This window comes from Monodelphis domestica, chromosome 7 (assembly GCF_027887165.1).
Source record: "Monodelphis domestica isolate mMonDom1 chromosome 7, mMonDom1.pri, whole genome shotgun sequence".
NCBI lineage: Eukaryota > Metazoa > Chordata > Mammalia > Didelphimorphia > Didelphidae > Monodelphis > Monodelphis domestica.
In genome coordinates, this window is record NC_077233.1 from 168,202,755 (window position 1) to 168,216,541 (window position 13,787).

Genomic DNA, 13,787 nt, shown 5'->3' on the forward strand with positions numbered 1-13,787 from the left:
GAGCAAAGCCCTAGTTCACCAGGGGTCGACGACCCGATGGCTACCCTCACAAGGTTTAGCCGGCCTGTCGAAGCCGTTGCCCGGGGTGTAGCTGCTGCTGCATGCTAGCAGCTACTAGGAGCCACAAGTGAGAGCTGGGTGTCAGGTGGGGGTCAGAGGCTGGAGAGCTGCCCTAGGAGGGCATGACAAGCCCTCCATACCAGAGATACTACCCCTCCCTGAACACCCCATACACCTATATATATATATATATATATATATATATATATATATATACATAATATTTTTTAAACTCTTACTTTCTATCTTAATATCAATTGTAAGAAAGAAGAGAAACAAAGGCAGGCAGTTGGGGTTAAGTGACTTGTCCAGGGTCACATAGCTAGGAAGTATCTGGAATCACATTTGAACCTGGGTTTTCCCAACTCCAGGCTGCCACTCTATCCACTATCCTATCTAGCTGCCCGTGAAGTTTATATTCTTTTTTTTTTTTTTATTAAAACCCTTACCTTCCGTCTTGGAGTCAATACAGTGTTGTCCAGCCATTCAGTTGTGTCTGACTCTTTGTGGCCCTAAGGACCATAACACACCAGGTTCTTTTACCCTCTACTCTTTTTTTTTTATAACCCTCATCATCTTGAAATCAATACTGTGTATTGGTTCCAAGGCAGAAGAGTGGTAAGGGCTAGGCAATGGGGGTCAAGTGACTTGCCCAGGGTCACACAGCTGGGAAGTGTCTGAGGCCAGATTTGAACTTAGGACCTCCCGTCTCTAGGCCTGGCTCTCAATCCAGTGAGCTACCCAGCTGCCCCCTGAAGTTTATATTCTTAAAAAGTTTCCTGAAGCACTGAGAAATCTTGATTTGGCCAATGTCATACAATCAATATTTATCAGAGGCAGGACTTGAGAAGCTGAGTGAAGTCGAAAGTGCTGGATGTGAAGTCAGAGGACATGTTTAAACTAGTTTTTCACTTGCTGTCACTTGTTAACTTGTGTAATTTTAGGCAAGTAACTTAACTTTTGAGGGCCCCTGTTTCCTGATTTGTGAAATAAGGAAGTCAGGTTAGATGTCTTTTATGTTTTCTTCTATTTTGTCAGTCTTTTGACTTTTCTTTATTAATTCTTGCTGTTTTGCAAGATCATTCTAGTTGCCTAATTTTGGTCTTTAAAGACTGGTTTTCTGCTATAATCTTTTGATTTTCCTTTTTGGTTTGGTCTTCTATCCTGCTTTTTGTGGCTTTCAGCTGTTTCTCCAATTGGGAGTTCCTGTCCTTTAAACTGTTATTTTCTTTTTAAATTATTTCCCACTTTTCTTGCCAAAATTCTTCCATCTTTTTGAGAAGTTCTGCTTTAAATTCTTCAAGAGCTTGTGATCGATTTCCATTTTTTTTTTTGGAAGGTTTGGATGAATTTACTTGTATGTCCTCCTGCTATTACTTCTGTAGTCTGGATTTTTCCTCCATAAAAATCATCCAAGGACAATGCCTTCTTCTTGTTCTTCTTGGTATTGGGAATTTGTTTTTCCTGGGCATTGTTTACCATCACTATGGTGGTTTTTCCTTCCCTTTCCAGTGGGAAGTCTGAGTGAGGAGGGCAGGCTGTGTATGGAGCTAAGGAGCATGGTTTTTGCCTGCGGCTACCTCTGCTTCTACTGTTTGCTGCCTTTCTCTGGGCTATCTCCATGGGCTCTTCAGCCTGTTGGGATCTCAGATCTAGCTGTTCTCAGGGGTAGGTCTTTGGTAGTCTTAGTCAGCTGCCAAGGACCTAGAGGTGCCTCTTGCTCACTCACTGATTTTAGTGCACTGGCTCTGACTCTGGTTCCATAGGTGGGGTGGGGGAGGGTTGATCAGCTCACATTTTGGTGGAAGCTATTTTACCCCCTTATAGTGTGGAAATGCCCAAATCCCACGTACCTTCAATGCTGTGCCCTACTGTGGAATCCCTTCGTTCATATGAATTTTGGGGGCGAGGTTTAGCCTTTTGAGGTAGTCTATATTGGTAGGTGGTAAGGAGAGGAAGAGTACTGGGTCTACACTGCCACCATGTTTACCTGGAAGTCTTAGATGTCTTTTAAAGTCTCTTGCAGAGCTAAATCTGAAAAAATCTTAGGGACCTTGGTTGTCCTGATATCGGAAGCTTGCTATCTCTACACCATACTACTTCAATTAATCAACCAATAAACATTTATGAAGGGCCTGTTGTATGCCAGAAACTTCACTAAGCACTGGTGATATAAAAAAGAATTTGTAAAAGACAGTTCCTGAAGTGAAGGAGCTTGAGGGAGTTAATGATACCGGGGAGGGCTGCAACTTGCAATCAAATATAAGCAAAGCAAGGCATATAGAGGATAAATAGAAAACAACAGAGGGAGGGCATTAGAATTGAGGAGTCAGGGAAGGCTTCCTGTAGAATGTGGGACTGTAGTTTGGACTTGAGTCAGAGAGACATCAGTAGTGAGAACAGGGGCTGGAGTGCTGTCCAAGCATGGAGGACAACCAAAGAAAATGTATAATATGCCTTGCTTATGGAACAGCCAGAAGGTTAGGATCAATGGATCAATAAAAATGACAACAGTGGAATGATGAACAGGATGATTTCATAAAGAGCTGGAAACACTGATACAGAGTGAAATAAGCAGAACCAGAACATTATACACAGTAACTGCAATAAGTGGAATAACCAAATATAATAGATTTTGCTATTAACAGCAACACAGTGATCCAAGATAATTCTGAGGGACTTATGAAAAATAATATTTTCCACCAACAGAGAAAGAGCTGTTTGGAGTGGAAATGCCTATGAAAATGTGATTTATCACTTGTTTATTTAGGCATATATTTTGGGGTTTTGGTTTTTTAAGATTATTCATTTACAAAAATGAATAAAATGAAAATGTTTTGTGAGAATACATGTATAACCCAGACAGAATTGTTTGTCAGCTCCTGGAGAGGGATGGGAAGAAGGGAGGTAGACAATTATGAATCACATAACTTTGGAAAACTTATGTGGAAATCCATCATTAAAATAAAAATGTTTTAAAAATAAAAAGAATGACAACATTGTATTACTTTGCAACCTGAAATAAACAGTTCAGGAGAGAGGAATAGATATGTAGATCTCAAAATCATCTGTAAATAGGTGATGATCTGTTCCTTCAAATGGGGTTTCTTAATTTGAGGTCCATGAGGTTTTTTTTTTAATATTTTGAGATCTCCAGTTCAAAATGATTGGTTTCTTTTGTAATCTTATGTATTTTATTTGATTCATTTAAAAGGAGTGCAAAGGCCTTACCAAATTGCTACACAATACAAGAAAATTAAGATCTCACTCTCTAAATCCACTGTCATTTTGTTGAATTGTTGTATTTGCAAGTGTTGATATACCTTTAAAAAACATAAAACAGGAAAATCTATAACAATATATAATAGCATACCATATATGATAAATCTTTAATAAAAACAATAAGGATCTGACATAAAAGTATTCAATTTTATTTGTATAGGAAGGGATTTTTTCCCCCTGTAAAGTATTAGAATTTCTTAATATACGTGGTTTGTTAAATCTCAGTCCATAAGCATTTTATGTGCCATACATTGTTGTAGGTCAAATAAATCCTTCAAAGTGGCTCATCCGTTCTTCCTAAAGGCCTTTTTATTTGCTGCTGCTCGTTTTCTCTGGGAACCGCTGAGATGAATAAGCCTTTGTTTTGATCGTACTTTTCTCGCACTTCTACCATCACCCAGAGTACCATAGGGGAATGAGGATGGGGCTAGGGCCAACAGGGAACTGGGCGCGAGACTGTAAGGTGGAGGTGTGGGGGAGAGAGAGAGATGGTGAAGGTTCCGGGAAGAAGCCAGGGTTGGAACACACAACACGTGCATCCTAGCCGAACTAGTGACAGGAACCAAAAGCGCAGCGGTGCACGAGTCCCCGCAACACGCGTCCTTACATACGTGAGGCCCCGCCCACATATTTGGCCCCGCCCACTCTACCACCTCTCCTTAGGAAAGGGGACTTAAAGGAAAGGAAGGCCTGAGAAGGAAAAGAATAAACTGCTATCGCGAGATTATTTTTGTTACGCGAGAATTGAGGCTCCCGAGACTGGGGAGGAGAGTTGGGTGGAGGAGGTTGTGCGTGTGTGTGTGTAGTATGTGCATATGTATGTGTGTGCGTGTATGTGTGCGTGTGTGTGGCGTGGTGAGCTGGGCTCCTGGGAGTAAGGGAGGGGGCGGGGTCCCATGAACTGGGCGTACGCATGCGCGCATGCGCGCACGCGGCCGGGCCGGGCCGGGCTGGTCTGCTCGGGGAGGGGGCGGCCGTGGCGGCGACGTTATTTCCGAGGTCGGCAGCGGAGGCGGTACGGTGCGTGGCGGCAAGGGCGCCGCCGAACTAGTCGGTAGGGACCGTTACAGCGCAGCCCCGGAAATTCCTTGCTCTGCCTTTCGGAGCGTCGCGGTCGTGGCGCGGAGTTCTGTGGTACTGGGGACCCTCGGAGCCGGCGGGTCACCCTGCGGCCCCTGGCCCGCCTCGCCCCAGGTAGGGGCCCTGAGCTGCCCGGCCCCGCCCTCCCGGTGTCTCCGGCGCGTCTACCCGGCGCCTGGGGGAAAGCTAGCCGGCTCTTTCCTTGCCTCGCCTGCTTCCTCCTGCGCCTCTCCTCTGGTCGGAGCCGGGGGCTGGGGGCCGGGCCCGAACCGACCCGAGGTGCCCCCGAACCACCGGGCGCAGCAGACGCGACCCCGCTTGTGTGTGTGTGCGGGGGGTGGGGGGAGGAATGGCAAGGACGGGCGGGGAGTCTGGCAGCGCGGTGTAGGTGCCCCTTCAGGTTGCCTGGTAAGGCGGTGTGTCCAGCAGCCTATGGTCCTGCCTTGACTGGGGGGGTGGGGGTTCTAGAGGAGGAGTCACTCGAGTAAGGAGCTTCTCTGGTGGCCACCTGCCCATAAAGTTAGGAGCGCTCCAACTACATTTATCGGAACGAGCAGAGTGGCCTCCAGTCTTTTTGTTGTCTTCTAGTGTCTCAGAAAGACAGTCACTAGTGTTCATAGGACTAAGTTCCCTCAAAGATCCATGATGATCCTTAGGGGAGTGGACCTTGACACTGTTAATTTGCCCAAACCTGGGGTCCCATGCATGACCTTGGCCTCAGATCTGTAACAGGAGGTATGAGGTATGTGCCCAGCTCTCAAGCAGTTCCAGTAAAAGGGTACCTATGACTAGTGGCAGATTCTGAGAGTTAGGTTAGAGGAAGCCACTTCAGAATTATTCTGGAGCCCAGACCTGACCAATCACGAATTACTGTGGGACTGCTTTGGCTTCAGGTTCTCTTCATTTGTAAAATGTGAGGCCTGTACTAGATGTTCTACAAAATTCATTCCACCCCAGTGTTCTGGTCTAAGATATGAGTTTAAATCATAAAATGTTAAAAGTTGAATGAAAGGGACCTTAGTGATCATTATCCTCAAACACAAAAGAAGATAGGTGAAATGATTTGGCCAAGGTCACACAGTGAGGAAGTGGTATAGCCTGGGTTTTCTGACTATGGTAACTCATTTGATAATTTAAGAGAGAAAACATTGTGTAAATACTTGAGTTTTGTGGAATGCTGAAAGCTATTTTCATTTTAACATTGTTTACAGATAAAATGGTTATGAAAGCTTCAGTAGAAGATGATGATTCAGGATGGGAGCTCAGTATACCTGAAAAGATGGAAAAGAACAGTACAAGTACAAATTGGGTAGACATAACTCAAGATTTTGAAGAAGCTTGTCGAGGTGAGTGGTAACTTTTGGACCAGAAGTGCTGCTACTCAGGGAAAAGATAAAATTCAAGTTTTATTTCCAAATTATCATGGCCTGTATTAAAAAAAGAAAACTGTTATAAAGTATCTTTGTAATTGTTTCCACTTGCCTCTAATTTTACTTTGGTGAAAACCAAAATGTACCTTGTAAATATAAAGTATTTAGGGTAGCTGCAGATTACAACAATGTTCAATGATCTCTACAAAATATTTTATAAGTAAAAATAAATGCATAGAAGTACTTAAAATTAGTCAGATTTTTGCCTATGTAAATCATTCAATGGTCTTTTATGGGTGTGAGTCTGGGAGTACCTGTTATACTGCTTTGCTTTCAATTTCTTTTAACTTCATTCCTTTGACTAATTTCAGAAGTCAATAGACAACAGGAAGATCGAAGCCTACATATTAAGTTAGTCATAGATGTCTTCCTTTTCCAGTTTCTTGTTTATTCATCTGATAAGTATTCCATTATTGCCCCTCTGACACTTAGAACTGGAATGAGTCAAAGATACTTAGCTAATTCAGAGTTAAAAATTGGTAAATATTCATTCAGATGAAAATCAATGATTTTATATGTACAGGGCAGAGAGTTGTACTAAACTTGTGATCAGTAAGGTTCTCTCCAATTCAATGAATCTATGACTTCTGACACAGTTGCTATAACAGAAGACTTTTGTGCATACTTGGATTTCTCATATACCGTTTATGGCCACATTTATTAAACAAAAGTTTCACTGTGTATGATACAAAACAGGGTGAGACTAAAATAGCTTAAGTGGACCTTGCCCACTTCTGGATTACCAGGTATGCCAAACTTGTGTGTAGCACTCTTCTGTTACCCTCTTTGGAAGTGCTCAGTCATTAATGTGATCATAGAATTTAAAGCTGGAGTGGCTTCTTTGAAATATCTAGAGCCAACTAGACATCTTCAGAATAATGTTTTTAGGTAATTGATGGACAAGCCAAATTTCTGTTAGAGGTTAGTGAATTAAGAGATAATTACTTTCCTATCCAAGTTCATAGATTCCCCTGGTCAGTGGACCCCAAATTAAGAACTTCTGATCTAGACTAATCTCTCTTCATATGATAAAGAAGTATGCCACCTATGAAGTAGATTGTGGTCTGTGCGGATTTTGTAGTCTCAGGTAAGTCAGACACATGAATAGTTAAATAATAAAGGCAGCATATAATTAAAATGAGAGAAAGATTACTAACTGCAGTGATTGAGAAAAGTTTCATTTTGGAGGTGGTTTATGAACTCGGCTTTGAATAACAGCTGACATTTATAATGGATTTAGTACTGGGCTTGAAATTAGATCCAAGTTTGAATCCTGTCTTGGAGACTTAATTAGCTCTGTGACCCTGAGCAAATTACTTAGCCTCTTAATTCTATTTCCTAATTTTTTAAAAAAGGGTTAATAACAGTACCTACCTCACAGTGTTGTGAGAATCCAGTGAAATAAATCAGTAAGCATTTATTAAACACCTACTGTATGCTAGATACTTTAAAGTGTTGGCATGCTAAGAAAGGCAAAAAGGAAATAGTGGCGGCAGGGTGGATTGGGGTTGTGCAAAATTCAGTGTCATATAATTATTGCTATTATAATAATAGTTAATATTATTATAGTATTTTGAGGTTTTCAAAGCACTTTACATGTCATCTCATCTTATCCTTACACAAGGCAATAAGGTAGGTGCTATTATTATCCCCATTTTACAGATAAGAAAAGCTCAGAGAAAGTGTTAAAGGATGGGGGAAGAGTTTGGAAAAACAGGTGGGAAGGAAGGATGGTTCCAGTTTTGGGGGAAGGGAAGCCAGTATGATCATGGGTACATGTTCAGTAAATAGTGAGTAAACCAACAAGGCACAAATAAAGGAACCATTTGGTAGTAGAAAATAAGATTGGACAGGAAAGTTGTGTTGAGATTCCAGAGAGTCTTGAATTTTTTTTTTAACCCTTACTTTCTGCCTTAGAATTAATACTATATATTGTTTCCAAGGCAGAAGAGCAGTAAGGGCTAGGCAATGGGGGTAAGTTACTTGCTTAGGGTCACAGAGCTAGGAAGTGTCTGAGAGAAGATTTGAACCCAGGACCTCCCATCTCTGGCCTGGCTCTCAATCCACTGAGCTACCCAGCTGCCTCTGAGAGTCTTGAATATTAACCCAAGGACTTTTAACTATTCTATAGAGGAACATTGGGAGTATTGAGCAAAGTAATGCCATGGCGAAAGTATGAAAGCAATATTAAATTTATTTGGCAACTATGTACAAGATGGACTGGAGCAGAAAGAGATCAATTAGGTAGTTATTACTTTGTATTAACTGTGTCACTGCTTTGTATTTAACTTGTTTACATGCTTCCCTACATAGCGGACCATAAGCTTCTGGAGAACAAGGGTTTTAGTTTTGTATTTATTTTCCCATTACCTAGCACAGCTTGTGGCAGCATATAGGTGCTTAATAAATGCTAGTTTGATTGTTACTAGATTTGATACTTACTAGATGTGAGATACAAAAGAAGGCTGGAACTGAAAATGAGTGGCTTACAGCAGAGAGCTAGAGAGACCTCCCTTGGGAAGGCCCACAATTTAGAAATCAAGAAAAATTTAAAAAGAAAAGAAGAGGGAGCAGCTGGATAAGTTTAGTGGATTGAGAGCCAGGCCTAGAGATAGGAAGTCCTGGGTTCAAATCTGATCTCAGACACATCCTAGCTGTGTGACCTTGGGCAAGCACTTAACCTCCATTGCCTAGCCCTTACCACTCTTCTGCCTTGGAATCAATATACAATATTGATTCTAAGACAGAAGATAAGGGTTTAAAAAAAAAGAAAAGAAGAAATTGAGAGGCAGAAAACCACTGTAGCATAGTGTCACAGGGGAGTTTCCAACTAAAAGAGACTAGTTTTCATCAGGAAATGTTGAGAGGCCAAGGAAGAGCCTGAGAAAAGATCATTCAGTTGCTCTTTCATTATATTTGTGCAATCGATGCACTGCATTTGACTTTAAACTGCCTGTACTCCTTTGACTCTGGTTGATCTTTTCCATTGCCATTTGGAATTAAAGATTCATATAGTCAGAGTGTAAACTAAGGCCTGCCCAATCAACCACTTGTACAGTCTCACCACTTGGAGGGTGAGTTACTACTAATTATGGTATTAGAAGCTGGGATTATGGTCCTGGAGCCTGAGAACACAGTAAAGAAACACTAAAAGTAAATTTCTCAACTGAAATAGTATATGTAAAATACTCTGGAAACCTAAAAAGACTACATGAATGCTTGCTGCTGCTGCTGCTATTACTAATACTGCTATTTATTGTTATTCATTTATTTCAGTTGTGTCCAACTCTTTGTGACCCTGTTCATGACCCACATTTTTCTTGGCAGTATTTCATAGGTTTGTAGGGAGTACTAGAACCTCAACCTAAGTGTTCTGACTCTTTAAGTCCCGTGTTCTCATTACACCCTAGAGCAGCATTGACAAAGGTTTTTGAGTTCATGTGCCCAGAGGACAACTTCAAGCTGTCTGTGAATTCTGCCCTAAGAGGGGAAACAGAGAGGCTGAGGCTGGTATGTGTGCCAATATTTCACCAACACTGCCCTAGAGTTTCCTATAATGAATGTCTACTAATATTAGGAAAATCTCTCCCTCATCTTATCTTCTCTGTTTTTATTTATCATCTTAGATATTCTTTACAACTTGCCTTAAGTTGCTTAAAGTCTTTACTTCTGTTGGATAACCTAAAATTAAGCTATTTGATAGATTCTGCAGGGCAGATCTCCTTAAGAGCAAATGAAATAACTGAAGCATTAAGTACCAGAGAAATAAAGTCAGTTAATTTCAAGAACTTTGCCAACTGTAGCTTACAGAATATTTGTACTATAGAGTACTACTATTAGTAGTGTGTTGATTGTTTTTTTGTTTCCACTGAAATTTAGAGGATCTAAGTTATTCTATACAACAGGTGCTTCGTAATCCTGGCTTCATTACATATAAAGCTATTTATATTAAGAAACTAAAAATGAAGTTAATTTTTAAAAAATAACCCTTACCTTCCATCTTGGAGCCAATTCCAAGGTAGAAGAGTGGTGAGGACTAGGCAATGGGGGTTAAGCGACTTGCCCAGGGTCACACAGCTAGGAAGTATCTGAGGCCAAATTTGAACCTAGGACCTCCCATCTCTAGGCCTGGCTCTCAACACACTGAGCCACCCAGATGACCCCAATGAAGTTAATTTTAATTGATGTGTTTTTGTCTTTACATCATGATAATTTCTGGAGAGAAAACTCTTCCTTCTGCTCCCACTCCAGGCTGAAACCTCCTTTGTGATAGTAATAATTAAGCAAAAACATTTGATATAGTGATATGTCATATTCTCTCTTAGCAGACCTTCACTTCCCTGCCATGAAATCAGTGTTTCGTTATTGGTGTTCTGGGTTCCCAACTGGTTTTTCAGTTAACTAGAGTTCAGTTTCTTTTATTTATCTTTTAATTCATATTTTTATAATTACATGTATTCTTTGGTTCTTCATATCTCATATTTCATCAATTCATACAAGTCTTTTCATGCTTATAAGTTTTAATATTCATTGCTTTTTCTTTTGGACTGAACTTTTGATTTCATGTACTATAGTTTTCTCCCATTTCCAGTTGATGACCATGCGGGATTTTTAGAGAAATGAGGGCAGAATAAAGAAGTGAGTCTATGGTAAAATCAAATAACTACAAAACATAATTACTATAGAATAGTATCTGTGATTCTGAAACTTCCTTTCTCTTCTCTTTTATTGGTGGGAAATTAAAGTCCTTTGGGTTGGTCCTAATTAAATTCAAAGTTATAAAAGCACTAATACTTTGACTAATTTGTAATCTACATGATATTATAGAAGATGCTTCTACAGTGCCACCCCTTAATGCCTTTTCATGAAAAAATGATCTTGGAGTTGTACTAATTTAAATAGGTTAAACAAATATAAGAATTTTTAAAAGTTGTGCTTCCTGTTTATAATAATTAAATATTAAGTCATAGACTTTTAGTAGCTTTATTACAGCAAAATAATGATAGTAAAAGAGGGAAATGTAGGAAGGAGTTAGAAAATATTGCCTAGCTAAAAATACCCTAAGTCCGGGGCCCAGTGCCTCCAGACTGCAAATGGGAATCCAAATGCAAATCTCACTGGCCCACAAGTGTCTTCAGCCAGGAATTTCAACAACCAAAGACTGATGCTAAGCTGCAGAGAGCAGTCTCTCACGCCTAAGAGGCAAGAGTCTCATTAATAATCATCCCCCTTCAGCCCCAGGCTTGGCAGAATTTTTACTAGAATCCAAAGTCCGAATCAGGAAGCCGAAATCTAAAGCCCCAACCTCACCAGAGCTCATGCCCATAAGGCAAAAGATCCGCACAAGAACTCTAGGGTCCCAGAGGCTCCTGCTTATATACAGTTTTCTCCACCCATCAGCTCTCCTTGTCACATTTCAGGAATCAGTTCCCCAGTTTGCCTTGAGGTCTTTTAGGGTATGAACTTCCTTTTCTAGTAAAAGGTTCTTACTAAGTGTTAATGACTAACTTAAGTGTGAAAGGCTGGGGACTCCAGGTTCTTGATTGATTAATTTAAAATAGACAAAGAGAGTTTCAATTATCTTTCAGAGTCTACTAGGCTATGGCCCAGAATTCAAGCTCTGGCAGGTTCTTTTATGCCAGATTCCAAGTATGGGGCCAACAAGAGTTTATGCATCTTTTTTCTTAGAGTCAGCCTAGCTGAATTTTAAGAGGCTCATTACCAGTAAGTCTTCTACTTGATGGTTAATTTTTTGACTATGGAAACTCATGATATTAAGAAATTTTTTTAAAGGCCATCAGTTATATATAGTCCCTTTCTGTTTGTACAGTGATGGTAGCAGAATATTGGAAAAGAGATCAAAGATGCTTAGAATCCTTCAGTCTCTTAAAAAAAAAATAACCATTACCTTCCATCTTAGAATCATTATTGTATATTAGTTCCAAGGCAGTAGTAACAGCTGAGCATTGGAAGTTAAATGACTTACCCAAGGTCACACTGCTAGGAAGTGTCTGAGGTTAGATTAGAATCCAGGACTTGCATTCTGTATGCCTAGCTTTTTTTTTTTTTTAATTCATGGTTACAAGATTCATGTTCTTTCCCTCCCCTCTTCCCACCCCCTCCTGTAGCCGATGCACAATTCCTCTGGGTTTTAAATGTGTCACTGATCAAGACCCATTTCTATATCATTAATATTTGCACTATGGTGATCATTTAGAGTCTATATCCCCAATCATATCCCTATCCATCCTTGTGATTGAGCAGTTGTTGTTTTTTTCTGTGTTTCTATTCCCACAGTTCTTTCTCTGACTGTAGATAGCCTTCTTTCTCATGAGTCCCTCAGAATTGTCCTGGATCATTGCATTGCTCCTAGTAGAGTAGTACATTACATTTGATTGTACCACAGTGTATCAGTCTCTGTGTACATTGTTGTTTTCCTGGTTCCGCTCCTTTCACTCTGCATCAATTCCTGGAGGTCATTCCATGGAATTCCTCCAGTTCATTATTCCTTTGAGCACAATAGTATTCCATCACCAATAGATACCATAATTTGTTCAGCCGTTCCCCAATTGAAGATCATCCCCTCATTTTCCGATTTTTGGCCACCACAAAGAGCGCAGCTATGAATATTTTGGTACAAGTCTTTTTCCTTATGATCTCTTTAGGGTACAAACCTTGCAAGTGGTATAGCTAGATCAAAGGGCAGGCAATCTTTTAGTGTCCTTTGGGCATAGTTTCAAATTTGTATGCCTAGCTTTCAATCTACTGAGCCACTTATCTGACCCCAAGTCATACAATTTTTAAACCATCCATGAACATTAGCTTAGTGGTTGATACACTAAAAATGAAGTATTTGTTCAGTGAATAACTAAATAAATAATGCCTAAATAAATAAAGTGAATCAATAAAGTGCTACTGGAAAAATAGAACCATGTTAGTCTCAAGGAAAACCAAAAGACAAAGGTAGAGTATACCTAAATATAAAGACCTTTTTTCCCTTTAAGATCACAGGTTTTCCTTGGAGAAAGAATTAAAGAGTTTCTGAAGTTAGTTTTATTGTGTGTCTAAAACCTATAAGAAACATTTCATGGAGCACTTGATCATTTTATTTGACCAATGATAAACATATGCAAAAAGATCACTATGAGGAGAAATTTTATGTAAAACTTGATAAAATTTTCTAAATGAAATTACCGTGTATATTCAAATGCTCAATAGCTTCAAAGCAAAGGTGGTCATAGAAAAGAACTGAAAGTAATATAAGAAAACATGATTAAAGAGGAAGAAGCAAGAAATGTCAAAGGATTGTAGCCTATACACAGAAGGTTCTTGGCTGTACCTTATGAATACTTTCTTCAAAAAGTGAGTCTCAGGGCATTGAATAAGGACCAGATGTCATGTTCTTCCCCCTACAAAAAAAAAAAGAATTTGATTATATTTTAATAGAAATGAAACAACTACTTATGGATTTGAAAGTCATTTCTGACTTTTTATCTTTGTGTTATCTAACTACTTGTTAGAGCAAAGACCAAATTCAATATCAAATTAGAAGAGAGGTTAAAGATCAGCAGTAGAAGATGGGACATGCAATTAAAACATCTCCAGGCTGACCTGGTTAAACACTATTGATGTGAAAAAATGTGAAGGGAGGGTTGTTTTGTTTGTTCTCTGGGACCTTTTTTACTTATTCAGTTCCTCAAAGTATATGATCTTTTCCTTTACATAGTTGTAGTTATTCTTTTCCTTCTACTTATTTTGCTTTGCATCAGTTCATACTGATCTTATGTTTCTTTGATTTTCTTCCCGTGATTCTTAGAGCATTCTTAATGAAAGCGTAAAAAGGAGACAAGCTGACTTTTTTGCAAGAGTGGATCACATCTTCATAATCTCACAATTAACTGAAAAGTATAGGAACTGCAAGATCCTTTTTAGCTT

At 39.7% G+C, this 13,787-nt stretch overlaps 1 protein-coding gene across 4 annotated transcripts in view; it reads left to right on the forward strand.

The window, feature by feature from the left end:
- The first annotated feature begins 4,079 nt into the window (after positions 1-4,079).
- The window catches only part of NAA35 (N-alpha-acetyltransferase 35, NatC auxiliary subunit), a 62,067-nt gene continuing 52,359 nt past the window's right edge, over positions 4,080-13,787 (forward strand). For 2 of the 4 annotated variants that reach the window (XM_056805982.1, XM_056805983.1), the window contains exons 1-2: positions 4,403-4,536; positions 5,634-5,768. In XM_056805982.1, the coding sequence (XP_056661960.1) occupies positions 5,639-5,768 (130 nt within the window). In that variant the 5' untranslated portion in view covers positions 4,403-4,536; positions 5,634-5,638. The other 2 variants (XM_003341654.4, XM_056805981.1) reach the window with 2 other exon arrangements.